Source organism: Etheostoma spectabile, chromosome 15 (assembly GCF_008692095.1).
Source record: "Etheostoma spectabile isolate EspeVRDwgs_2016 chromosome 15, UIUC_Espe_1.0, whole genome shotgun sequence".
NCBI classification, from domain to species: Eukaryota; Metazoa; Chordata; class Actinopteri; order Perciformes; family Percidae; genus Etheostoma; species Etheostoma spectabile.
Genome location: NC_045747.1, coordinates 25,636,766 through 25,664,458, shown reverse-complemented (window position 1 = coordinate 25,664,458; position 27,693 = coordinate 25,636,766). Strand labels below are relative to the sequence as shown.

General features: G+C 39.7%; 2 protein-coding genes and 1 long non-coding RNA gene across 6 annotated transcripts in view; 2 read left to right on the top strand and 1 right to left on the bottom strand.

Moving 5' to 3' along the window:
* fah (fumarylacetoacetate hydrolase (fumarylacetoacetase)) overlaps positions 1-11,168 on the bottom strand; it is a 30,561-nt gene extending 19,393 nt beyond the window's left edge. The window contains 6 exon segments of the mRNA XM_032536569.1: positions 830-920; positions 3,172-3,221; positions 5,485-5,515; positions 5,518-5,605; positions 9,517-9,627; positions 10,980-11,168. Coding sequence (XP_032392460.1) covers positions 830-920; positions 3,172-3,221; positions 5,485-5,515; positions 5,518-5,605; positions 9,517-9,627; positions 10,980-11,060 — 452 coding nt within the window. The 5' untranslated portion in view covers positions 11,061-11,168.
* Positions 1-27,693, top strand: part of LOC116702410 (uncharacterized) — a 295,446-nt gene that overhangs the window by 650 nt on the left and 267,103 nt on the right. The window contains exon 2 of the long non-coding RNA XR_004335153.1: positions 583-584. This is a non-coding gene — a long non-coding RNA (uncharacterized LOC116702410). The remainder of the gene's footprint in view (positions 1-582; positions 585-27,693) is intronic.
* The window catches only part of cers3a (ceramide synthase 3a), a 46,263-nt gene continuing 36,522 nt past the window's right edge, over positions 17,953-27,693 (top strand). For 3 of the 4 annotated variants that reach the window (XR_004335143.1, XR_004335142.1, XM_032536572.1), the window contains exons 1-6: positions 17,955-18,193; positions 18,755-18,936; positions 21,348-21,465; positions 24,979-25,097; positions 25,219-25,276; positions 25,452-25,502. Coding sequence is in view for 2 of the 4 variants with exons in the window: in XM_032536572.1 (XP_032392463.1) it covers positions 18,764-18,936; positions 21,348-21,465; positions 24,979-25,097; positions 25,219-25,276; positions 25,452-25,502 (519 nt within the window). In the remaining 2 variants the exon portion in view is untranslated. Of the gene's footprint in view, positions 18,194-18,754; positions 18,937-21,347; positions 21,466-24,978; positions 25,098-25,218; positions 25,277-25,451; positions 25,503-27,693 lie in introns of all 4 variants that reach the window. The other variant, XM_032536573.1, reaches the window with a different exon arrangement.

Below are 27,693 nucleotides of genomic sequence, written 5' to 3'. Positions count from 1 at the left end.
ATTCCGCTTTCTTTATGTTGGCACTTTAAACAATGGTGGATTTATGTGGACTATGGTTAACTACAGATCTCTGCAGAGTAAATCCAGACAGCTAGCTAGACTATCTGTCCAATCTGAGTTTTAAATTGCACAACTAAAACATTTTTCAACGTACAGATTTTCCACCAAAACCAGTTCCTTCCCCAGGCTATTTTGCAGCGCCACCTGGGCTCCATGCAGCGCTTAGTGCCGCCCATGACGTCTGTGATTGGTTTAAAGAAATGCCAATAAACCACAACACTTTTCATATTCCGGAATGCTGTGTGAACTAGCCAGACCTTCCTCTTACCAGTGTGGGACCGTGTTAACTTCGTTCACAGCAATCCCACCAATCGGTCCCAAAAGGTAAATGCCGTAAACATTTTCTTTGTAAATCTTCACAATCATTCACTGAAAGAACCAAGCAGGCCTGCCTGTAGCACGATCCAAATTTTCTTCAAAACTTGACTTTTTAGCATGTGGTTTGCTAGCACAAAGTTGATTGTTTGTGATTGTTTTCAGAATTGAACTTAGTTTGAAAAACAGAAGGCAAGGGACAGCAAGATGTGAGGCAATTATCCTGAAGTTGATCCATATTAGTGGATCATAATCCTAAAAAGCCAAGCGGTCCTAATGTTAGATGCACACTGATGTTCTGGGGCCCAAATCAATTAGAGAGACCTTGTAGTGACCCTTAACATATCACTGTTTGCAGAGAGACTTGAACAATTTGTTACAAGCTCTATCTCAATATCGGCCCCAAGATATTCCAACATCTGTTAGTATACTGCTGGATTGATTGATAGCGTACCAGTTTGGCATCAGAGCATTCTCCTTTCCCCGGAACATGATGCCAACGTTGGTGGCGTGATCTTTGGACGAGTAGAAGTCGGTGTAATCGCCTGTGAAAAACAGATAAAACAGTTCAGAAGAGGAGCAGCCTGAATCTATTGCCTGTACCCTTCTTATATTAGTTATGTCTAGAAAGGAGTTATGTTTTTAAACAGTGCATCCTGGTGCTAATGTGTCTCAAATCCATGTATGTGAATGCTATTTCCTGCATTTACAGTATATCAACTAAGCAAGTAAACAAATTATCAAAAAACTGTGTTTGTGCCTTCCATTATGACTATTATTAACATAACCCTTATAAAAAATTGTAATTGTTAAAAAAAAAAAGACCTGTTAATAGCTATGTTTCCATCTACACGTTTTATCCGTATTAAGTGATATTGAATGAAATATGCCTTATGCAAACAGTCAAATTTGATGCAATTTCGTGAATGTCGACTCAAAGAAAATACTTTTGGTCTCATTGGATTTTCTCCTGATCGATGTACGGCTTATGCGATAAACGCTGATGGTAACGTTATTTGCCAAATAAATAATGAATTGCGATTAAGTTTTAGGTCATTTTATGGTTGCAACCTGCGACAAAACAAAGAAGAAGAAGTTTTAATTCATTTTCGGCCAGTATTTGGATAAGTAGAAGTCGTTGTAATCATGGCGGGTGTCAACAAAGACAGATGGAAGTGGACAAACAAGGAGATAAGAGACTTTTTTATAGGAAAATACATTGGCTATTTAGAGGGCAAAAATCTAAGAAATGCAATAATTTATCAGGAACTTGCGAAGAAAATGGCCAACAAAGGTTAGGACAAGCCATGGGACGTCCTCCACAGTAAATCAAATGCGCTCAAAAAAGAGAGTTGTCTTGCAGCAGCACATAAGCACTATTACAACTGGCGCAATATTGATCATGTGTTGGTAGACTGCACAATCTATTTTGTCTAGAAAACCTTTGTTCGCAAATGTTAGCTTGAATGTTGTGTGATTCAAGGCAAAAATGAATGGAAACATCTTAAAATGTCTCAAATCAATTTGATATACCAACTTGACCGCAAAACAGCATGTAATGTCATTACCACAGGTTTTTATTCACTTTAAAGCCGTTGGATGGACCCACACTATCACCAGCTTTATTCGCATGAATTTTTTACCAAACTTCAGATTATTCGATTGACAAGTGAATGGAAACTTAGCTACAGGCAGACAATTTATGTTGTATTGTATTGCTGATGTTGTACATCTGCTGAATCCACAATTGTCAACATCAGGCGGTTCATCAGTTGTGAAAGGGCCGTGGCTAAAGTAAAGTGGGCTGGGCAAACTATCATCAACGAAAAATGTACTCTGTACAGAGACATTGCTAAATTATAGGGGGGGGGGGGGTGGCACGAGACATACGTTTGTTTCTCAATTTCAAGTGTAGACCACACGTTGTAAATTTCATGTTAATCGGATGTTGTTTGCCATATAAGGCTGACTTCCTGTTGCCAGCAGGCGACACTATGAAGAATAGTCAATATCAGCATGTAGCTGCCCCAAACTTTACAATCATGAGAAATTTAGGTTAGATTGGATAACGTACATTTAAGTTACAACAACTTCCTGTTTCATGCCAAAACACTGAAAAAACCCGCCATTCGCCAGCCATGTTGTTCAATAACTCTTAAGATTCTATGGAATTTTTTCACATCAGTCGGGTTAAATCTGAAATAGGGACTTGTTAAAGTATGATGCCTGGAAATGGCAAAATTGGCACTGAAATTGCACAGTAAACTCAAAATGGCTGACTTCCTGTTAGTTTTTTATGTCTCCACATGTTAGATATTCAAACCAAGATTAACCAAGACTCAGCCTTTATGACAAGTGTTTAATTTTTCATGAGTTTGAGCATCTCGAGCACTTCAAAAATGCATTTAAAGGCCAAATAATCAAACTTTATAAGAATTCTTCAGTTTCAAATAGGGTCCTCACCCCCGTTGCTGAGGCCCTAACTTTTAAAGTGAGGATTGAAGTGGGATTTTAAAAAAACTAGAGGGGATTGTCCCCTGTCCCAGTTGAAAATTACGCCTCAGGATATCTCAGGATGTTAAAAAGTGAGGCAAGTCTTTACAATTAAAAGCTGCGGTGACTGGAACAACTGCATTATTTAGGATGTGTGATGTGATATCAATTTAAGAGAAGATTCCAAGGAGGAAATCTCTCAGTGGATGCCACTCTGTGGACTGCTGAAGGCAGGCATGGTCTGCTGGCTTTTTCATCAAACACCTCTGATATCAGTGGTTTAACCCTAAATGAGAGGCTCACCAATGTCTGCAGGAAGGTGCATGATGGCTGAACTCTGGGGGACAAATGCTCTGCAGAGACAAGGACAAAAAGACAAAAGAAAAACTGTCTCAACAAAAGAACCAAGAATCAACCAGCAAATGGAGAAGGACCTTTTGGAGATTTACAATATAAGGCTGGGTTCCCACTCTACAAGAAATTATTTTTATGAACATTTCAAAAGCATTTCCAGTGACTTTGTCGAAAATAATATTTACTTTGTGTGGTTCAGAGAACATTAGAAAATACAAAACTGCCTTTAAAAATTACTGACAGGAAAGGAATAGAAACAAGAGACATTTTCATAGATCAAAGAGCATGGAAGAAATGTTTTTTGAACAACCATGTTTCTTCTGTAAAAAACAGGGTCTCTAAAGATGTAAATGTAAATGTGCTGTATTTATATAGCGCTTTTCCAGTCTTAACAACTGCTCAAAGCGCTTTTACATCTACAGGAAACATTCACATAAAGACCATTTGTATTTCAATAACCTTGGCAATACTATTGTATGTAGTCCTCAGCACACTGTCAGCGTGCAGTAATTCTTAAATTTAATATTTTGCCAGATAGATGGTGGCTTTATCATTTCACACAGCTAGACTATCTGTAGCCTTTCTTTTCAGCAGATACAGCCTTCACTTTTAATGTTTTAACTAGAGATGAGCCGGATATTTGGCTGAAACTAGTATCCGGTACGGATATAGCACTTTTGCCTATATTATTACATAGGCAAATTATATATATTATACGGGTAATACGAGTCAATATCTGTGCTCGGATTGAATACAAATCCTATTGGGTGGCGGACCGTGTCTGCGTTCTGTGATAGGCTAGTCATCACAGCGCCCTCCCCTACACACACACGCTCTGCTCACTCACACACAGATCACTAAGAAGTGAACAGCTCCCTCCCTCTCCCTCTCCCTCTCCCTCTCCTTCTCCTTCTCTCTCTCCCTCTGCCTCAGTCACACAGGTCCACGGGTCTTTTTCGTTAACGTTTAGGGTTTCTTCAGCTTCACGTTTGTTTTTTACTTTGGTTTGTAGTACTTACTTAACCAGTAGATTTCTGGTAAACATGGGGTTTGTTCAAACATGGTGCTTAGAATGCTACTCGCGTTACGTCTCTGCCGATGGAGTTTTTTTTCTTTTTTTCTAATTTATTCAATCTATTTGATCTGTAGAACACAGTCCTCCCCACCCCTCTCTCTCTTTCTCTCTTTTTTCCGCTCCCTCTCTCTCTCTCTCTCACTCTCTCTGTGTCTCTCTCTTATTTCACACACACACACACACACACACACACACACACACACACACACACACACACACACTCATACATACCTGGTGGAAATAAAAAAAGAACCAAAACAAAAAAAATCCCACTGATCATAAAAAATTTAAAATTAAAAAAAAAGTTATATGAGTATGAAAACTCTTGTTCATTACATTTTACTTCATAATTGCAACCGCATGTGTTGTATTCATTGTTGCAAGACGTTCTGTATATAGTTTGTTTGTTACCATGACAGCACCATTGATCTGAAGCTCAATGCTGATGCTGTCAGGTAAATAGTTTAATCAGAAATAAATATAACAATTTCTGATCAAACCATATCAATTGCATGCTTAAAATAACATACTGGTTAAAGCCCCGCCCATTTCAAGACAACCCAACCTACTTCCGGTTTAGACCCCGCCCAGTCCAAGAACAGATACAGATAATTCATGTGGTAAACAGATACAGATACAGATAATGCTGTACTCGCTCATCCCTAGTTTTAACATGTTCATTTGTTTATCATGAGATAAAAAGAAACCAAACATTTTATTCAATTCCATTATTTTCTATAGACTACACTAGAAAATATGATGGCAGGAATATTTACATTTTTAAGACCAAAGGGTCCCAAAGGGTTTGAATAGCAATCCCAACCCTTTCTTTAACCACTTATCCTTTCCACAGGGGGGTGAAGCTGATACCAGCTGATTTGGGGCAGGAAGCAGATTACATCTTGAGCAGTTATTAAGCATCTTTAAATCGGAATATTTACAAAACCAAAATCTGATTGAACATACCCTGAATCATTAAACACACTTTATTCTTGTAAGAATTGGCATTGTTTCTGAAAAAGAAACTTTTAGACGTCAGAACTGAACCTTACATTTTAGCCTAGTATGATGATTTTAATATTTTTTGGATTGTATTTTCACAACATAACATAACCACACAAAGCAGTAGCCTGATGAGGACTATGTAAGCCTGTGTACCATGTTGACTTCTGCATGGACAGACTAACCTGCTCCGAAGGCTGACATCATCTCTCATATGCTCTCATTGGCTGACAGCAAGCCCTGCAAGGTCCTCCTGGCCTCCCTCCAGGCCTCATAACCAAGAGCCATGAAATCATTCAATGTGGGCTTGTAGGGAGACACAAATACAATTCTAATGTGACACATAAAGCGGCCCTTCCTATAATCAGTTGTTGCAAAATGACTGTAAACACACAACATAAGTAAAAGGCTATTCCACAAGCCATGTGTTGGTAATATATTGTTTCGCAAAAGCAAAAATGACACTGAAAATCTTTCTATGACCTTGGAAGTAATTCATGAACAATATAGTTTTCAGTCTGGTACAATCTGACTGACCTGCACACATGAATAACACCAAGGTAATTAGGGTTCAAACCCTGAAGGGGTAGGATCCTTTTGAGTTTGGGTTGGTTCATTGTTATTATTTGTCAAATTCCAATGAGCTGAAATCAGTAAGAAGCATGAAATTTAACCAGGGGTGCACATAACTTTATCAGTGAGCTAGTCAGGTGAGTACCAGGAGACGGTGTTTGGTACTCACCCGTCTTAATAAGTGCAGTCTTCCTTAGTGTCCTCCTCAGTGTCGCCTCCACTGTCCTCCTCAGTGTGCCCACCACTGTCCTCTTCAGTGTCGCCCACCACTGTCCCCCTCAGTGTCACCCACCACTGTCCTCCTCAGTGTCACCCCCGCTGTTCTCAGCATCGCCCAAACTGTTCTCCTCAGTGATGCCACCACTGTCCTCTTCAGTGTTGCCACCACTGTCCTCCTCAGTGTTGCCCACCACTGTCCTCCTCAGTGTGGCCCACCACTGTCCTCCTCAGTGTCGCCCCCGCTGTTCTTACCATCGCCCAAACTGTTCTCCTCAGTGTTGCCACCACTGTCCTCTTCAGTGTCGCCCACCACTGTCTTCCTCAGTGTTGCCCACCACCGTCCTCCTCATAGTTGCCCCCACTGTTCTCAGTTTTGCCACCACTGTCCTCCTCAGTGTCGACACCACTGTCCCCTTCAGTGTCGCCCACCACTGTCCTCCTCAGTGTCGCCCCCGCTGTTCTCAGCATTGCACAAACTGTTCTCCTCAGTGTCGCCACCCAGTCCTCTTCAGTGTTGCCACCACTGTCCTCTTCAGTGTCGCCCACCACTGTCCTCCTCAGTGTCGCCCACCACTGTCTTCCTCATAGTCGCCCCCACTGTTCTCAGATTCGCCACCACTGTCCTCCTCAGTGTTGCCCCCACTGTCCTCCTCAGTGTTGCCCCCACTGTCCTCCTCAGTGTTTCCCCCACTGTCCTCCTCGGTGTCGCCCCAACTGTCCTCTTCAGTGTCGCCCCCACTGTCCTCTGCTTCAGCTTCATGCATGGTAGATGATTGAGATGCTGCAGATGCACCTCCCTGTCCATGGCTGAGTTTCTGATTAGTTGTCTCCATCCACATGTCAACAGCTTGCTTTGGGTCAAATATCTCTGTGGTTTGCTTTGACAGGTGAATGTGCATCAGGGCTGAGAGACGAGACTGTGACAGACGAGATCTGTACTTGGTTTTTATTATGTTGAGATGTGAGAATCCCCTTTCACAAGCTGCACTGCTTAAAAGCAGTGTAAGAGACAGCTTAACCACCTTGTTGATGTTGGAGTAAGCATCTGGGTTACTTGTAGTTACTATTTGGACCAACCATACACAAAAGAGGCTCCCAGGCATTTTCCTGCCTGCTTTAAGCGCATCCAATCTGTCACAGTGTTGTCTTTGTCAAGTTGCAAGGTGGCCTCATATTTCTTGAGAATGCTGCAAACGGTTGTGTTTCCAAAACTGTGGAGGTCTTGCATTTTCTGAGGCCATGTTGAAGGATGAGATACTAAAAAATTATTACATGACATGACAAATTCTTCAATTAACCCCTAAGAAAGGTTGTCTTGTCTCTGTCTGCATCAGCATTAGAAACAGTGTGTCCCCTCACCATCAAGCAGAAGTGTGAACTGTCCAATGGCCACCATGAGTTCATCCTCACATTCTTCAAGGGTCAGCTTTTCCTCCTGAAACCTAATGGATGCTGTCTTCAGAATGTTGCCGATGTCAAGCATGTTTGACAGAAAGCACTGAAAACGCTCTGTGCAGATATGCTGCAGGTCACTGTCATCACTTGTAGCCAGTTGCATTTTATTGGCTGACAATAGTCCTGATATTTTTTGACAGTGTTTCATGCCTCTATGCAGACAATCTGATATCATAAAACTTACCCAGTTTCACAAAGGAGGTCCCATTTTCTTCACACAGCTTCTTCAGAGCAACAGGGTTTTTGTATCCACCTTTTTGTGATTAAAAATGCGGCAGCTGACCACAGAGCGATTAAATGTCTCACAGTAAGAAAGTTGCGATCAGCTGATTTTGCGCAATACTCCCGTGTGTGTGCGGTGGACAAAATGTGCACAAGGGTCTCCGACCAAAGCAAGTGGTTATCCGTGGCACAATCCACTCGCCAAACAGTGGGCCCCCTTCACGTGAATGATATGCACCTCGGACATTTAGAAGAAGCTGCTGAATGTGTGTTGCTTTTTGGAAATCTCTGACAGTAGTTGACAAGCAACATGTCATGTGTTAGATGAGAAGATAGGTCAAGTACGCAAAAGGCGGGTTAACACAAGTTATATTATGCATTCTTGAGCTTTGTGCACCCCTGAAACTAAAAATGCTGTGTAAGTGTAAGAAATATTAGGGTTAGGGCTACATCTTCCCTTTACCAGATTTTGAATTGGTATTGGAATTGTTAACTGTATGCCCCGTCACATACCCCTTCACTCACCCCCCCCACACACACACACACAAAATGCTCTAATAGTCAAATGTAGTTAAAGTGGCTATAACATTAAGAACATAGAGATTGCACTCACTGTTCCAGTACTAGCTACTAGTTTGCTAATTTAATTTTGCATAGTATATGTGATACCTTTAAGGTAAAACGGTATGTTGACTTAAAGCTGCTCTAAGTAATGTTGGGTGATTTACTTCTTGTTGACAATGGAAGTATTTTCAAACAAAACGAGACTAGCTCGCCCCTCCCTCATTCTCATCCCGTCCCCTCCCTTCTGTGCTTCCACACACTAAACCCCCCCCCAAATCCTTCTTGTCAGTTATTGGCTGGAACGCAGGAATACTGTCTGTGTATGCTTCGTGGTGCAGGTGGGACCCTGGGCTCTCTACAGAGGCCGCGTTTTTTACAGTGTGTTCAGGGAACAGGCAGCTAGCAGATAGTGAGGAGATGTTTTTTACAGTGTGTTCAGGGAACAGGCAGCTAGCAGATAGTGGGGAGATGTTTTTACAGTGTGTTCTGGGGACAGGCAGCTAGCAGATAGTGGGGAGATGTTTTTACAGTGTGTTCTGGGGACAGGCAGCTAGCAGATAGTGGGGAGATGTTTTTTACAGTGTGTTCTGGGGACATGCAGCTAGCAGATAGTGGGGAGATGTTTTTTACAGTGTGTTCTGGGGACAGGCAGCTAGCAGATAGTGAAGAGATGTTTATTACAATGTGTTCTGGGGACAGGCAGCTAGCAGATAGTGAGGAGATGTTTTTACAGTGTGTTCAGGGGACAGGCAGCTAGCCGATAGTGAGGAGATGTTTTTTACAGTGTGTTCAGAGGACAGGCAGCTAGCAGATAATGAGGAGATGTTTTTACAGTGTGTTCTGGGGACAGGCAGCTAGCAGATAGTGGGGAGATGTTTTTTACAGTGTGTTCTGGGGACAGGCAGCTAGCAGATAGTGAGGAGATGTTTTTTACAGTGTGTTCAGAGGACAGGCAGCTAGCAGATAGTGAGGAGATGTGTTTTACAGTGTGTTCAGGGGACAAGCAGCTAGCAGATAGTGAGGAGATGTGTTTTACAGTGTGTTCAGGGGACAAGCAGCTAGCAGATAGTGAGGAGATGTTTGCTGTATGTGACAACAAATGTTATAGCCTAAAACACGCGTGGCATTGCATAGAGCACCTTTAAGGTGCCTCTTCTCTGAATACCATTAGTCCTTACACTTACCTGGTCAAACACATCTTGATGTCTGGAAATCTCAGGCCCTCGAAACAAAGACTTTATCACACTGAGGTCCAGTATCTGGTCTCCAATGGCAACACCAATGCGACATTTGGGCTGGAGAAATCAAACACACTTTGACATAACTACAGATGATCCACAATACAATTCCACTACGAATGTTTGCTCAAGTGTTCAGTGTTTCATCCAACAAGCCACAAGCTAACATGAATAATTTAAGATAGAGCAGTTTCCCCTTTAACAACAGCTAATACTTTGACCTTTTTATAAAGAGTATTTTTGCATTTGCTCTTATGCAATGTTATATTGTACCTTTAATCATCTTCATTTTGTTGCACTCTATTAATGCTGTAATGCTGTTTGACTGGATTTGTACTTTAAAAATAAAGAAAATGAGTATCATCACCTCTGCATTGGTTTATGTAGATGTCCGGGAATTTTCTCTTTTTTGAAATGGACCTTTGGGGGAATTAATTCCCTGCACCACTATGCAGACAAAGCAAGTGGTGTGCATGTAGCTTTTTTACTCATCTGGCAAGATTTGTACTGGCTGTGATATTTGTTTCAAATATTTGTATTGAAAGCATCTTATGCATTAGTCTTGACATTTATATGCCAAATCTAAGTGCTTTGTGTTTTACAATTATTTTACAAGCAAAGTACAGAGCGAAGAAGAAAGGAAAAACAATTATAGATATAACTCCTATCTAACTACCCATTAAACCGCCCATCCAGCTCTACTTGTGATTTTTGTGTTTGTGTTCAGTTTGTATGTTGATCGAGGTACAAAATAAAAGTTCCAGTTCCAGTTCATCATTCAAGATAAACCTAATCTGTAAGGTCTCTAGGTGCAGTATGTCTGTTAACTCTGAAATCCACGTGCGGTCACGAAAGGCTTGTATCATGTGACACGCCAACAGTTTTGTTGTTATTATTTAGAATTCCTCATGGGGGTGGCAGAAACTACCCACTATAGCTTTAAGTATGAGTTTTGTTTTGCCACTATTAGTCCAAAAGAGACAAATCGTTGTTGAGAAGCAGTCAGTTTATTAAATGCCCCAGAAAATCCAAAAAATAAGTATTCTAAGGTCTGGCTCCAGTGAGTTTTTAAAAATTTTGGAGAAAATTCTGATTATTTTGTTCCAGAGACTTTCAATTTTGAGGCAAAGTGCAAAACTGTGGGTAAAATCTGGCTGTGGTATTTGAGATGAGAGTAAAAAGACTCTGGATCCTCTCACAGCCTCCAAACACACTTCAACACACTTCCTAACCCTCCGAACACTTCAGCAAGCTATGATTGGGACTAAAGATCATCTTTGACCTCATAGGGCCCACATTTAGGTAAATATTTTATTTTGAAAAACCCTGACAGGAAGTCCTCAATGTGTCTAACCTGACAACACTTTATCTGTTTGCAAACCGAGAAGAAATAACCAAACTGCACTTACATTATCAGGCGTGGAGAATATTCCATAGGGGAGGTTGTGGAAGGAGAAATCAGACGATGCATCTACGTTTATGAAGGACATCTTGTCTTTGGCAGTGTTGTTCCACTCAACCTAACTGAGTGACTGAGCAGCAGCAAGCACTTCCAGATGTGAAACTTTGGACAGGCCCGCCTCCCACTCTAGGGCCAATCACATGCTGCTTAGAGTATCCACCCTCACCCAGACCTCTGAAAGTTAATGCAAACCAGCCTACAAAATGACTAAGCAAAAATTGTAGCCAAGGTACTGAGCCTCATCTGTTGATAAAAGGACTAGATTTTTATTTTTTTTGTGAATTTATTGAACATGTTAAAAAAAACGCTAAGTAAAACTTATAAGCAATAAAAACAAAAGCAAACGGTATATAAGCAACAAATAAGCAACTCAAATATATTTTTTTCATGATCAAAAGGGGTAGGAAGAAGTTTTGGTCTTACCTCCTTTTTAATCTTTTAACATTATTCATAGAAATGAAGGTCTCATATTCAAACATTTTTAATGTAAAAGCAGTTTAATGAGCGGGGAAAAAAAACATAATTCACACAAACAGAAGATGGAGCCTAGCAATGGTTTAATGAAAACATGGAGATAAGTATAATATAGTATAAAAGGTATAATATTAAAGAAAATGTAGTATTGTAACATGTTTTAAGTGAAATAAGAGGGGTTAAACATTAAATGTTTAGTTTAAGACATAAAATGATAAAAAGAAATGTAAAAATCAGGCTCTGTTGAAAATAAATAGGGGTGAAAGCAGTAAATGTGGCTTAATTAACCTAAATTAATTCAAAATGACATGTAGTTAATATATGAAGAGCAGAGCCGGCAATGTCTAACTAGAACTGTCGATTTATTTAATGAAAGAGCAGAGACAAGCCAAGGCCTTACCTGAATGCTTTGCTTCCTCATACAAATATTGTATTGATTTATATATTGTATATTGACTGTTACTGAGATTTCATGTTTAGTCTCTATTTTTGATAATTTGATTAGTGTTTGAATTCATAGAGTAATTATAAACAATAAAAATGCAGTATACAAGAGTATAAAACGGGATGTTTGATCTAAAATTGTACCTAAATATTTTATCTTCAAAATATTTTTTTCTTTCTTATGAATGCCCTTTTTGATGTTAAGGGCAAAGGTCAAATGACCAGAATTTATCAAGGGGGTAAACCTCCCTCCACCAAGCGTAGCTCCCCTGCCGCCATTTTAATGCTACATAACACTCTCCCATTGTTAGCAGTCCACTGACTGCCATTCGTTTTGACGTCACTTTGACAGTGAATAACTTTACATCTGAAGCGTTTAAAGACTCTGTTTGTCCGTTTTTTATTTCTAAAAAAACACAACAATGTATAAAAGGCTGCATTACTTTGTACCTCACGTTATGGCTATGTAGCAGACGTTTTTGTAAAAATAGGCGATTGTGTCATAACCACGTAACTTACTGTCTACAGTTTGAACTTCCATTAGCTGTTTAGGTTTAGTTACTAATGTTAACTAGAATGTTAGTTAGCAATAATGAGCCTGTGCCTATGTAATCACCTAACATACACCTACGCTCTCTGTCTGCTGATTGGGAATGATTGAGATTTCTCTTGCACAGCTACCAGAAGACTTACAACTTTCAGACAGGTGTCCCACGTCACAACTACGTTGTCAAGCTCAGTTGGAGGCTGCACAGCCATCACCAGAAAAGAGCTTCTAATTACTTCACTGGTCTGGAGACCAGTGAAGTCCAATGTGGCTGCAGATAATAACTGTACGGCCTCAAGCAAAGATTTTGCATGGTTCAAAAGGCGCACACGGTAATTGTGCTTTTGAATTTTAGTCTTGTCACATTTGTGTTTAACATTTGTTGTAAATTCTTTGCATTTAATGCACTTTCTGTACAGTTGTGACGCTAACATTGTGGGGCCAGTCTCGTTAAGGAAATGTGCTTCAAAGACTGTAAAATGACTGAAAGAAGTATATTTGACTCATTGTATCTTATGTGTTTATTTTCCTTGTAGTTTTCACGGTGTCTTGTGACAGAAATGTGGAAATAAATTATCAAAGAACATCTATATAATGCGTGGCCTTGTTTAATTGGACCAGTGCAATTACAACTCCATCTAAAGACTGCATGAGAGCGTGTGTAAGGAGTGACATGATATATTTTTAAGAAACAATTTAAAAAATATATTTTTTTGGGGAGGTGTAAGTGTCAGTATGATCACTTGCAGTGTTTTTCAAAAGACTATCTATTTCAATAGGACAGTATTAAAATAATTGGATATTGTTATATATCATTATATATACCGTATATCAATCCTCCACAATTGATGAGGGAAATGGAGCACATCAACTGTGGAAACTTTTCAACAGAGGTTTAGAGAGACCGCAGGGACGTTTTCTTTTCATTCACCATTCATTCACTTTGATGCTTTTAAGGCACACTGGCACCTTATTTATATTTAAAGTACATGCCTTAATCACTGAAAAAAGCATGCCCACCGGACGGATGTCTATCATATCATTTTCATGCTCACCAAACCTTTCAGTGAGCCCTCAAAAGTATCTGCATTTGATTTTTCGCCACTTTTTTTTAATTTAGGTTTTTTCCTTAAATTTATATCTGTATGTAGTTGTGTTTTGTCTGAGACATTTCTTCTCATAGCTATTTTTTTGCAAAAACAATTGACAACAATATTTGAAAATACCTGAAACTAAATTGTATTTTCACCTTACCACAGGGTGTCAGCAAAGCACAGTTTATATTTATACTGTTTTTATTACCTTTTATGTTGGATTCATGTCTTTGTCTGTCTCCTGATTTCAAAGTTTTACAAATATTGACTTTACAAACTTTTGCATTGGTAGAATGGAGTCATTAACACAATATTGGGTTTCTCTTTTTAATACAGGAGACAGAGGCCGAAGAAGAGAAGTGCAGGGAGTGAGAAGGCTCGCCACCGGCCACATCCACCTCCACAGCCCTTTATTTCCATGTAAACTTTCATCAAGAAGACATGCCTTTATTAATCCCATAAGGGGAAATCACATTTTTTCCCACTGTTGTAACAGTTACACACAACCCTGAAATACACACACAGCACATAACCTATACAGGCCCCCTAGCAGTTGGGGGTTCGGTGCCTTGCTCAAGGGTACAAACCAGGAGATGAACTGGCACCTCTCCAGCTATCAGTCCACACTTTTGATGGTCGATGGACTTGAACCGGCGACCCTCCAGTTCCCAAGCGAAGTCCCAATAGACTGCTACTACACAACTCAATGTGTCTTTATTTTAAAATTTTGTTGATCCACAAAGGTGACAACCTTTTTTGCCCTACTTTATGTCATGAGATAGATATTTTGTCAGTATCAAGTTTATATGATCATGTATCTTCAATTTACAAATGGTTTTATGTTCATCCTTTTATCTAAATTAAAATGTAAAATGCTATTGATGCATGTTTTTGTCTCAACATGTAATCATGTAACCATTTAAAAAGCAGAAAGTGAGACATTTGCATTTAAAGAACAAAAACTACCAGGTGGCACAATTCCCATTAGTTTTTCTCCCAGTTTAAAACTAATGTAAAATTGTTATATCTTATAAATCAAAGAACTGTTTACATGTATTTCAAATGGCATTTTTGTGTCCAAGTGACAACAATCTTTGAAATTGGTAAGCAAGACTGCAACGTTTGGCAAAAGCAAAACAAGCTGCAATTTATGTTATTGGGCAATTGCATTTGTTTTTTATAAGTGTCTGACACATTATGGAAAGGGTTGTTCCAAACTGTTCCAACAATTACCATCTGGTTTGGTTGAAATAAACCTTTAATTTAACTATGTACTTTTGAAAATATGCTGGCTTTATACACACTGAAAGAATTGTATATTTAAAATGCAATGCAATGCCAATTTCAAAGCTATTTCTTGTTAAACAAAAAGGATTTTACTCAAAAAGGTCAAACTCTGTAGGGACCCTTTCCATAATGTTATGTGTACTCAATGTTGCTTGTGTACTACACAGTGTCTTACCATGTGACAGTTCCCTCTGCACAGAAGAAAGGTGTGAAGGTCTCCCTAACCCTGATGGACTCTCTTGCTAAGTTGTTGGGCTTCACTTCACAATCCTGGATGCTCCCTCTTACTGCTCTTGTCTGGGTTTTTCTGCACAGGAAGTTATGGAGAACGTACCGTAGATAACCTTCACACACTTCTCTGCAACTTCGGGCTAGACTTCAACAGTACCTGCCTGTACATCCTCCACTGTATGAGACGGTAGTTAAAGTCCCTCTGCTCTCTGCCCAGGGAATGGCCTCATGAGGTTTCTCCAGAGTGGAAAGGCTTTGTCAGGAACAAAGACATGTGGCTGGGGTTCCCGGGGCTGATCCTGTCATGGATGACACTCATATTCAGTGTTGCGTGGAAGCATGGGACAGTGCCCAAGAAGTAAAAGACTTTGGTGGTGGTTCCCCTCTTCCAAAAAAAGGGGACCAGAGTGTGTAACAATTACATTATCACACTTGTCAGCCTCCCTGGTCAAATGGCCTCCCTGGTCAAATAGTTAATAGTCAAACCTTGGATTTGAGAGGAACAAAGTGGATTCTGTCCTGGTCATGGAACCATGAACCAGCTCTTCATTCCTGCAAGGATCCATCTAGTCTACATGTGTTTTGTGGATCTGGAGAAGGTGTATGACCGGGTCCCCCAGGAGATACTGCGGGAGGTGCTGCAGCACCATGAAGTCCCTTTTCAGGGTTTACCAATCCCTGTAAATCCAAAGTGCAAACTGTGTCCCGGTTCTCTGCAGTAAGTCAGACTTGTTCCATGGACAGGATATCGAGGTGTAGGTGTCTTGTTGGGGAGGGGTTGTGGTTCAGTGAGCTGGGATATCATCGCTGCTTTTTGCAGATGATGTGGTCCTGATGGCATCATCGGTGTGTGACCTTCAGCACTCACTGGATCGGTTCGCAGCCGAGTGTGAAGTGTCTGGTACGAGGATCAGCACCTCTAAATCTGAGGCCATGGTTCTCATACCGATGGAATGCCTACTCAGGGTGGGGAAGGAGTCCTCACCCAGGTAAAGAAATCAAGTACTCTTGTTTCTTGTGAATTGTAAATAACTGTCCCTGTTTCTTGGTGATGTGTCAGATTTCAAGAAACAACACAGCAAATTTAGAAAACACAACCAAATACAGAAATGTGATATTACCACAGACGACCAGGAAAACTGTCTTCCTAATTTGCTTGTCTTTTTGTATGCTTTTTTGCAGTGCTCTCAGGCCATTGTGTCATCTTGCTCTGGCCCAAGGTGATGAATGGAGATATTAATTGAGAGACTGATTTAGCAGCACCACCATCCTAGAAAAACAAAGGTTTTTGGTGGAACAACACCATACTAATTCACTTTAAGCTGGACTTTCCTTTTTTTGTCACATGTCTGTATCCGAATGTATTGAAGTATATCTGAGTATCAAATTAATAATAAATACAACAACATGAACGAGAACAATTGTAGTTTTTTAACTCAAACTTTATGGCTGAAAGTGTTTTGTTTCATCCTAATACGAACACTCCAGGTACTTTTCCATGATGCTGTCATGTTAATCATTAGTAAGGAGTGTCATCAAAGGCCTCTATTGGTTTAGCTTGACTTATAGTACTAGTACAATGTTTGCTCTGGTAGTGCACACACCCACTGTTTTAAACTGATGTCAGTCTATAAGAGCATTCTGGAAATTACATGATCCTAAACCACATGTTATAATCTACAAAAGCCAAATCTTCTGATGAAAACATGTTTGCCAAAGAAAATACTGTATTTCAATATTGTATTTGGAGCTTTTGAAATGTCTCTGTATTGCAGTGAAACCTGAATGTATTAAGGGAAGTTCTAATGTACCTAGTCTTGGATTGCCAGACCTATCTCCGCAGCACTGTGGAGTAAGGTCTGGCTACACACCACCTGCATTTATACATACATAGGAGTAAAAACAATTGGTTTGCATTTATTTAAGTTATTTATAAATCTTTTCAATCATTTCCTGAAAGAACAAAGTCCATTTGCCATTTTCAACGTGTAGCTTTCCCGAAGCGAACAGAGTTTAAGAACGGCAACACAAGTAGCGGAAGGTGAGGCACATGCGGCGCAGGCAATAATCCTGGAAATGGACAATTCTGTTGATCCAGACTAAAATTTTACCTAAACTTGAAGCAAAGAAAAAAGATGGAGGCAGCCTATAGCTCACCTGGTAGAGAACCCTTTAGTCTCAGTTCTTGCCCGAGGCCCTTTACTTGCATGTCGTCTCCTCTCTCTTTCCCCTGGTTCATGTCTCTCTTCAGCTGTTCTAAATAAATAAAAAAGAAGGAGGATAAAAGATGAAGTAAGAGATAAAACGGAAGTGCTGACACAGCTTGTCATTTGATGCAAGGTGGATGAAGTTGAAGTGCCAGTTCAACTGTAAAAACTGTAAACAGATTATTTGAAGTATAAGCAGTAACAGCAGTTGTAGTGTCAGCTAAAGTGTAAACGATGAAAGCAGATGCATCACATGGTGAGTAAGTGATGAAAGGAGGTTAAAAATGTCAAATGGATTGCAACAGCTAAAACTTAGTGTCAAATGATGAATCAGATGGCGTTAAAAGCAGCTGAACTGGTTTAAGGATCTGAAGGGTCAGTTCATGTGTAAGTGCAGAAAACAGCCGAAATGTGATAAAAAGTATCATTACTTATAAATGAAACATGCAGTTCATAGGAGCCAAGCTTATCAATTGACATTTTGTAAAAGGCAGTACAATTTCCCAGTTGCCTCCTCTGTCCCTTGAAGGTTTGTTTTGTGGGAGAACCTGCTTTTGTTCTTTATCCGAAGCACAGTACAAACAAGGTTATTAGATCCCTCGAGGGCGGGGAAAAAAAGCTGTGTGTGTGTTGTGGCAATCCGTAAACCTACCTCTGCTTTCCGGAGGGGAGGAAAAAACCTTCCCAGGTAATTGTGGCTGGGCTGGGTGTGACCCTTAAGAATGTCAAACAAAGAGAGAGTGGCTGGCTGCTTGTCATAACGGGGGAAGAGAGGACTTTACCATCTGTGGTCATTTCCCACAGCAAGCACAGCCCTCAGCTGGCGTGGAAACAGCGGCCCTCACCTGCTCTCTCTGACAGCACTGACAGTGGAAAGGTAAGCGTCTGTTTTCCTGTGACCTTGGAGTGCAATTAGTGATTTGAAGTGGTTTGCTTTCTATTCTGATGTAAATTTATCAGAGGTTTGTAGAAGGAAATCAAAAGGTTTGGGTTAAGATTAGTTGTGGGAGGTAAAGATGTTGGACACTCTCAAGGACCTGTACTGCTGGGTAAACTTTGCAAGGTTGAATGACAAGTAGTTTGACTAGACTCTCCTTTAATGTCACTTGAAGCACTAAACACACAACAGTCAAAGGACAAGTGAAGAGCAGTATCTTTGTTATGAAACACAAGAGTTCATTTTTAGAAGTGATTCCGAGATTGTATTCTTCTTGGTACTTTACTGGAATATCTTCACCAGCAGTAGTGTTAAATAGCTCATTCCTCGGATTTTGGATCAGTTAATCACTTCTATGTTTCTGGGCAATTTCTTATGAATTGTCTATCATAACATAGCCCTGTCCTAGATATTAGCTGCAGACAGAGCTGCGTGAGTATATTGCATATCATAGTTACCACTAACGTAACTTCTTGTGTTTGTGTGACCTGGCTCTGTTAGGGTGGAGGGATGTTTGACACGCTGTATGAGTGGTTCTGGTGGGAAAGAATCTGGCTGCCTGTGAACCTGACATGGGCTGACCTGGAGGACAGGGAGGGCCGGGTTTATGCCAAAGCCTCACATCTCTACGTCACTGTCCCCTACAGCTTTGCCTTCTTACTCATCAGATACCTGTTTGAAAGGTTAGCGCTACACTCTCCCATATGGTTATACTGTTCCGACAGCACATCACTCTCTGTTTAAAGATTAGACAGTACTGTATATTACAGTGTAAAGGTTCCCTATGTATTAAGTACACAAGTAGAAATACTTTGTTACTATACTTCAGTAGATTTTTCTGATATTTTTACTTTACCATTTATTTTTGTGCCGACTTTTTACTTTTACTCCTTACATTTTAACACAATTATCGGTACTTTCTACTCTTTACATTTTACAAAATTGGCTCGTTACTTTAGTTTTGTACAAGAGGTTGTAATGTTGGAGAATAGCACGGGTGTGCGCCACACGGAGTAAAGAGTGAGAGAAAAGAAAAAGAGACTAGCTGTCCGGAGGATAATCAGATTGTGTGTGTGAGTCTTTGAGAATTGTAAGTCGTAGGACTTATGTTGTCAGTTCATTTAAGCCTGTTGTTGTATTGGTCTATAGTTCTTGCACATTTAAAGAAAGTTAGCTAGTGCTTTTGTTGTTTGTGTTCTTCACCTGTTAGCAGGGTTGCACGTTGCTTGATTGTAATAAAGCATAAACAGAGAGAAGTTGTCTCTGTCTGTGTTTAACAGACACACCTGGGGCCAAGTTGGAAACCAGAATCAGCTTTATATACAGTCCTAATCTAGTCCTCGCTAACAAGTTTACAATCATTTCACTGAAGTTATTATTGTTCGCGTCATCAATACCATATTCAATCTAATGAATGATTGATGGTGCTAACATTAGCAAATAGTAGTATGGACGGCGACACGATTGAAAATGAAGAAAACAGAGCTCACAGAGATTCAGCAGACAAGCAGCAAGACATTCCCATCATCCTCGGCCTTATCTGAGAGAGATGTTTGAGATAGTAGGCATCAAGAATGACTCATGGTCAATGTTCTGCAGAACTTCTTAATTAATGTCTGTTTAGTTATTCATATTTTACCATTTATTTTAATTCTAAAAGCCATATTTGAGCACGCACACATACATGTTGATTCCTTTAAATGTTAAGGGGAAGATTAAAAAAGAGAAACTGGATCTGTGAATTCTCACAGAATCACAACTGAATTCATATCTTGCTGCTCAGTCAGAATCTTACTAACCTGGAGTCTCTGTCACAATAATCGTATATGTGAAGTTTTAGGCCTATTGCCAGACATCTATTTTAAAATGTAGGCAACGGCATGTAAAGAGCCTTTTTTCCACGTCCACTGAAGTTTCTTAGCGTGTACTCTAGTAACATGTGTGTCCCAAGGAGCTTTGCATAAACAATGGTTGCCATTCGCAAGGCTACTTTTACTTTTATACTTTAAGTAAATTTCAAAGCCTGTACTGTATTACTTTTACTTGAATAAAAAGTTAAAGCAGTACTTGTACTTTTACCAGAGTATTTTTTAACAGAAGTATCTGTACTTCTACTTGAGTACACAAAGCGAGTACTTTTGCCATCTCTGCGCCTGGGTAGCTCACCTGGTTGAGTGTGCGCCCCATGAACAGAGGCTCAGTCCTAGCCGCAGCGGCCGCGGTTTCAGTTCCGACCTGCGGTCCTTTGCTGCATGTCATGTCATCCCCCTCTCAATCCTACTTAACTGATTTCATCTGTCCTATAAGTAAAGGCAATACAAGCCATAATGAAATCTTAAAAAAAGAAAAAAAACTCAGAATGCTGTTGCTCATGCACAAGCTTGCACTCTGTAGGGGCAGGCATCCTGGGTATTTTTAATTTTAATTTATTTACATTGGCTCAATGCTGTCTGCAACTCCTTTTAAATTATTTTTATTTTTCATTTTATTATAACAAAGCAACCAACAGCAGATCAATAGTAGCTAAGTTACAGCTAGCTGACTAACCTTCGCTAGTTGGCTGCCCCTGCCTCTACACCTTTACTGTATCATTACCTTATTTATTGTTGACAAAAATCAACAACATTTGTCATAATGCATAATTTATTATCATGAGTCAAGTTAACTGGTGAAGTAATTTGGCTAGCTAGCCAACTAACATCCACTCAGATAGAATTGTGCTACCGATGACGTTAGCGAGCAAGCAACCTAAGGTTAGCCAGCTATGGATATGGTTGCTTTGTTAACTAATGAAGTAATTTGTTTGGTTTGTTATCTGATGAAGTAATTTGTAAATGGCAAGCTAGCCAATTTAACAGCCAGATCAGCCCCTGGAGTCTGGATGTATTTGCTGACGTTATTTACTCAATACAGTATTTTGCGATGTTAGCTGGCTAGCAATTTATCTGTGTTAGCAAAGCAAGCTAAAGTTTGCCAACTTTGCCAGTTAAACCACAATATATTTCACGCCGTTTTTGCTACATCTCATTCATCTTGTACTGTCCGCTATTAACATTTTTAGAACTGAACCCCATGTGTGTCAACTGTGTTCCAGGTGGATAGCAACACCAATTGCTGTCTCTGTTGGGATCAAGCAAAGAGTCCATCTGAAAGCAGGGGACAACCCCATCCTGGAACATTACTACATTACTCAGTGTAGAAATCCTGCTCAGGTAAACAAATTAAGTTAACCCTCATGTTGTACTTGGGTCATTTGACCCATTTTTCTATATCAATGTTCTTTTTAATTTTTTCATTCATTCAAACCTTTATTTAACCAGGATAAAAAACTCCTTGAGATTAAAAATCTCTTTTACAAGAGTGTCCTGGCAAGTGACAGCAGCACGTTTCAGACAGAGACACTTACATGTAAATACATAAACACACTTTCACTCATATTCAAACAACAATGTCATCATAAAATACCAGGGTCCTAAATCAATTTAAAAACAGTGACATACAGACTGCCCTTCTGTAAGGTCCTTTAACAAGCCTTAAAAAGATAAAATGAGACCAACTCCTTCAAATGGAGTTCATTTTGAAGCTGATTCCATGCAGATGGGGCTGCAAAATTAAAAGCCTTTTGCCAAAGTCAGTGCGGGCTTTAGGGACTGTCAATAAAACCAGATCCTGTGAGCGCAGGTGATATGTCCCTGCAGACCTCGGGACGATGTAGGTGTTCAAATAAGGAGAAGAAGTCCTAATACTGCCTTATAAATAAAAAGATGCCAGTGCATCCAACGCCGAATCGAGAGTGAAAACCACCCAACCCGAGAATACAACAAACAGTGATGAGTGAGAGATTTTAAGTTTGTGATGAATCTCAAGGCTCCATGAAACACAGTGTCCAAAGCATGAAGACACTGGGAGTTGAATGCATGTATAAAATATCACCGTAGTCCAAGACAGACAAGAATGTTGCATTTACTAGTTGTTTTTTTGATTCAATGATAAACAAGACTTGATTCTATAGAAAAAACCTAACTTCAATTTCAGTTTTTTAACTAAATCTTGGATATGCATTGTAAAAGACATGATTGGTCAATGGTAATACCCCAATATTTGTAATGTGACACTTCTTCATTTCTGTACCAGAAAGTGTACAAATGGTTGGGACATTATCTTAGTTGATTTTCCCAGAGTGAAAGTCATGACTTTAGTTTTTTTAGAGTTTAGAACCAATTTTAAAGAAGCCAGATTATGTTGCTAGATATTAAAAGCGGACTGTAAGTTTGTGATTGCTTGACCTAATGTGGACCCAGAACAATAGAGAACAGTGTCATCAGCGTAGTAATGATAGTTTGCATTTTTTATATATTGCAGAGGTTGTTTGTAATATAATAATAATAATATAATGAATTTGTATAGCGCTTTTCCCGAGCTCAAAGTCGCTTAACAGGGTAGAGACAGTGTTTGTTTAAAAAAAAAAAAAAAAAAAAAAAAAAAAAAAAACTAAGGATAGGCAGAACCGAAAAGATGGGTCTTCAGACAGGACTGAAAAATGGTGAGGGACTCTGAGATGCGGATCTCATGGGGGAGGGAGTTCCACAGCCTTGGAGCTGCCCTGGAAAAGGCTCGGTCCCCAAAACTGCGGAGCTTTGACTTGGGGACATAGAGGAGACCGGCTGTTATAAATGATAAAAAGAAGAGGCCCAAGGATTGAGCCCTGAAGCCCCTTTTGAAATATTTAAGGAGGCAGAAGTAACACCATCTACTTGCACACATTGTGTTCTCCCTGATAGGTAACTGTTAAACATCCCACTGCTTGTTCTGATAGTCCAATAGAGGTGAGTCTCTGAAGGAGAATTTTATGGTCCACTGTGTCAAAAGCTTTTGACAAATCAATAAATAGTGCTGCACAGTGCTGTTTATTGTCCAAAGTCTTGACTAGGTCATTAACAACTTTCGAAACAGCTGTTATTGTACATGTTGTTTCCTGAAACCGGATTGAAATTCAGTCAGAATATTGTTATTAATTAGATAGTCTTTTAATTGCATGCTAATGAGTGATTCCATAATTTAGCTAATACTGACAATTAGAAATAGGCCTATAGTTATTTATGTTTGCAGGATCACCATCTTGTGAAGGGGGAGAACATTGGCAGATTCCAGATGGCTGGTACCTGATTTGTGGCTAAAGAAAGGTTAATTAGATATGTAACTGGATTGGCTAATTACCCAAAATAACATGACTGATTCCACACAACGCTCTTCGGCAAGTACAAATCTTTACTTTCATTAATTTTGGGGTGTGTTATTCAATTTCAATGCATTTAAAAAAATTAAAGTGTTTTTGAAATATATTCCAGTCTGTGATTATCCTTCAACATACATTCCTCTAATTTTAGTCTAAATAATTCCTAATTTCTGCTTTTCTAACTCAAACATTAGTTATAATTTCCTATAAATGAGGCTTATTGACCATAAATTCCAAAAATAACTGTAAGACAAAAGCTAATAAGTTAGTGTTATGTAGTGTTGAAAACATAGTGACATTCAAAAAAGCATCAAAAGTAAGAAAAAGTAAAAAACATCAATAAAAAGCATCAACAAAAGTGTTGATTTTCAATTTTGACAGGATGACAACAAAACACGTCTTAACCAAACCTCCAATCACCTTTCAACCTTTGCGTGGTCAACCCATCCTGCTGTGTTTGTCTCAAATTTACCAATGACAGACAGACAGTTGGCGCCCAAAAACATAACAGCATCACCTCAAACTTGAACAAACACTACCATTTTTAAAAAGTGAACAAAAAAAGCGAAGCATCAGAGACGGAACCCCCCCATTCTTTAGAATCTCCTCCCAGACCAGCCTTACTCTGGGTTTTCACAGGCTGCTTCAATAATGGCAGAGCGGAGCGGCTCAATTCATTCCCTGTGACCCTTGACCCCTCCACTTTACATCCCCTCTTCTGTCCTCAACATCCAGTACCTCCTGAATTGTCATTAAACATTTAAATTACATAATGTTGTGGTGTAGTGAAATATAGATATTAGTTCACTTTTTAAGGTTTGGGAGCAGAGCCATTATTATACCTTGTCAATCTGTTCTACTCTGTTTGTCTCCGATTTCTTGACCCACCCTTCCTTTCCCTTAATTCATTTTCCATTCTAACTCATCCATACCCACATCCTTTCATACTCCCATCTCCTCTTAACCCTTTCTATTCCATTTGGTGCATACCTTTCACATATCTCATTGTATGTACCGTTTGGGGGGCTTGTCATCAGCTCGGGTGGGAACACACCTGAGACAAAGCCCCCACAGCATTCCGGTCTTCAGTATGTCCTCCCAGAACAGCCAAACATACATTTTTCCTCTTCCTTGACACCTCGCCCTTGAATCCATTCATCTGTCCTTAACATCCAATACCTTTTCATTAAACCTTTAAATGACAAATTGTTGTGGTGTGGTCCTTGCCCCACTCAAATATAAGTCCTGTACAGTGGCTTCTGAGAGCACTGCAAGTTAGGAAAGCACATTATGCAAATAGACAAAATTTATTCACCAATCTGAACATATACACAAATATATATTTACAAAAAACTCTGCAAATACCAAAAACACAACTAAATACCGAACATCTAAATTACACACATTTTAATCCCTCTCCTTGTATGTGTGTGTGTGTGTGTGTGTGTGTGTGTGTGTGTGTGTGTGTGTATGTATCACTCACTTTCAGAAAGACATTGATGGGCTGTCTAAGAAAAGCAGTTTGTCAGTGAGACAAGTTGAACGCTGGTTCAGAAGAAGACGCAGTCAGGACCTTCCTGGGGTCCTAAAGAAGTTCAGAGAGGCCAGGTCACTACTCTGTGTGTGTGTGTGTGTGTGTGTGTGTGTGTGTGTGTGTGTGTGTGTGTGTGTGTGTGTGTGTATGTGTGTAATAAGAAATATCAATAAGTCTCCCTTCCTTTTCCTACAGCTGGAGGTTTGTCTTCTACCTGTTGGCGTTCATCGGAGGAATAGTAGCACTGTACGATGTGAGTAGCTTGGAACATGAGTCTATCTCAGCCAGAAAAAATAGTACTGACAAAAGCAACTTGCGTTATCCATGGTTAAATGTTAAAGTTACTACTGCCAGCCTTGTTGGTGTTTAATTAAAGCTCTACCCCTCTAAATTTCAAATACAACTTTTCTCCCCCTGTATTTTTGTAGAAAGAATGGTTTCATGACACTCGGGAAGTGTGGACAGGTTTTCCAAACCAGGTTTGTACAATTTTAAACACCATAATCATCATATTAACATCAGAATATCTAATTGAATGTATGTCTATAAAACATTTGGATTAACACATGTTACTTAATCCTTCAGGCATTGATGTGGACAACTTGTACTTCTGGTCAATTTTAATTTTTATACTAGATACTAGAACAAACTCAATGAGCCCCATTTGTCCATATGTGAAAATGTTTATTACAAAATCTCCCATCATACAGAATCAGTTAAACTACAGTTTATACCTGACACAGTTTTTCAACCTCACATGTGACTTAATGGAAATGAAGACAGACAATTAAAATGTGCTTTACACTGAAAGGGAACAGTTTCTCCCTGATATAATATTATCGATGATAGGCTACAGGTTAAAGAGTACTGAGTCTAGTACAAAAAGAATAATACTTCCCTGAGGTCTTTTGGTCCCTGTACCCCATTTAAGCTTCTGTCGAGGACCACAATATGCACGGTGGCAGTTTGGCTCCTACACAAACCACTTCTGTGCTTTCATGTCCTTACTGTTTTAAAAAAAATAGTGCTTACAAAGTGTAAATTGGTCACAATAATCCGACCCCAACCCACGACGTGCCACTCTGGAACCAGTTTTCCTAACCGAGAGGAGATTATTTGGCTGTTGAAACGCAAACAACTGGTTTAAGAGTAGGCACCGGCTCCGAAAAGGCCTTCTAACTGCCTTAGTGGAAAAAGGATATGTTACACCTTGTTTGCTGCTAGTGTGTTAGCCTCAAAGCAGGCATAGAATAAACTGATATCTTCGGCCAGAGAGGCATCAGCAGTGTCCCTCCTGGAGGAAATTGTTTTGTAATCTGTCATGCTCTGTAGTACCTGCCACAAGTACTATGTTAAAAAGCACTTCTCATTCATTATCAAAACACAAGATAACCAGCAATTCAGCCTCGCTGTCCACTACGCAATCATTTAAACATGTAAGCTTAATGAGGCTCTGCAGTCACAACTGTGGCATAAACAGCAAAAAGTCCTCATACACCCTCGCTGAAGGTAAAAGTTAAGTCACGGCTGGAGGTTCCACCATGAGCATATTAGCAGTTAGTATTTTAGCAAGACCCAGCATGCACCTGTTACGTTGGCCACGTAACACTATGGGTATTTGTTTTTGGTCACTTAGCATGCTCACAGAGTGGTGTTTTAAGTCAGTGATAAGCCATTTTTTTGGTTTTTATTTTATTTTACCTATGCCAATACAAAATAATCTTAAAACACTCTGTAAACATAAACCTTGAACATGTATCTTGAACATGTCAGTTGAATGCTGAGAAACACCTCTCTGGACATAAAGCTCTCCGGGGCTCTGCCCTCATGTGGCCGCAGACACACCAGCAGCTGCTGATTTCTTCCTGTGACTTTTTTGTTTTTACTCTGTAACCTATGCGACTTGAAATGTAGCCATGTACAATACTTGAAATAAAAAAAAATTCCAGTACCAAATATCAAATTATTGATTTCTCACAAAAAATTACTGTTACAGCAACCAGAGCGTTGTGCATTAATATGCAGTATAAATGAAGATGGAGGGCAGGAGAAGACTTAGCCGAGGCTTAAGAAATAGAGAGACGCTTTTGTTGTTTGGAGAAATTACATTTTTTAACAACCGTCTGTTGGTATATCATGTTTTACGCACAGTCCTCAGATTCACACATATGCACAAACAGGACCGATACATTCCACAAAGGAGACCAGTTGGGGGTTTGGTAAACTCGTTCCTTTCCAGCTACCAGTTCATAGATCATACTTGGTCCGCACAGTGACTTGAACAGACGACCCTCCGATTCCCAAGCCAAGTCCCTACAGACTGAATTTCTAGCAAAAACATCTTGGCTGTCATCAACAGTTTTTCTTTATTTGTTTGGTGGACATAGAAGACCAAAAAAGATGAAGATCTTTACCAAAAATATACCTGAAAACACACAATCCAGTTTAACATACTGTGATGGGAGTATATGATCCGATAGCTTCATTATCAGCCTGCACTTACCTTTGAAAAATGGAGATGAGCAAACAATAGATTCTTCTACAGTTCCTTTCTTCCAGCTAAAGGGGTCAAGACAAGTAGCAGAGCCCTGAGGGACTAACATTTTGTCTGTGACTGAGATTCACTGCAGCTTCATGTTACACGCTGTCCATCCTCTTTCTAAATCTGTC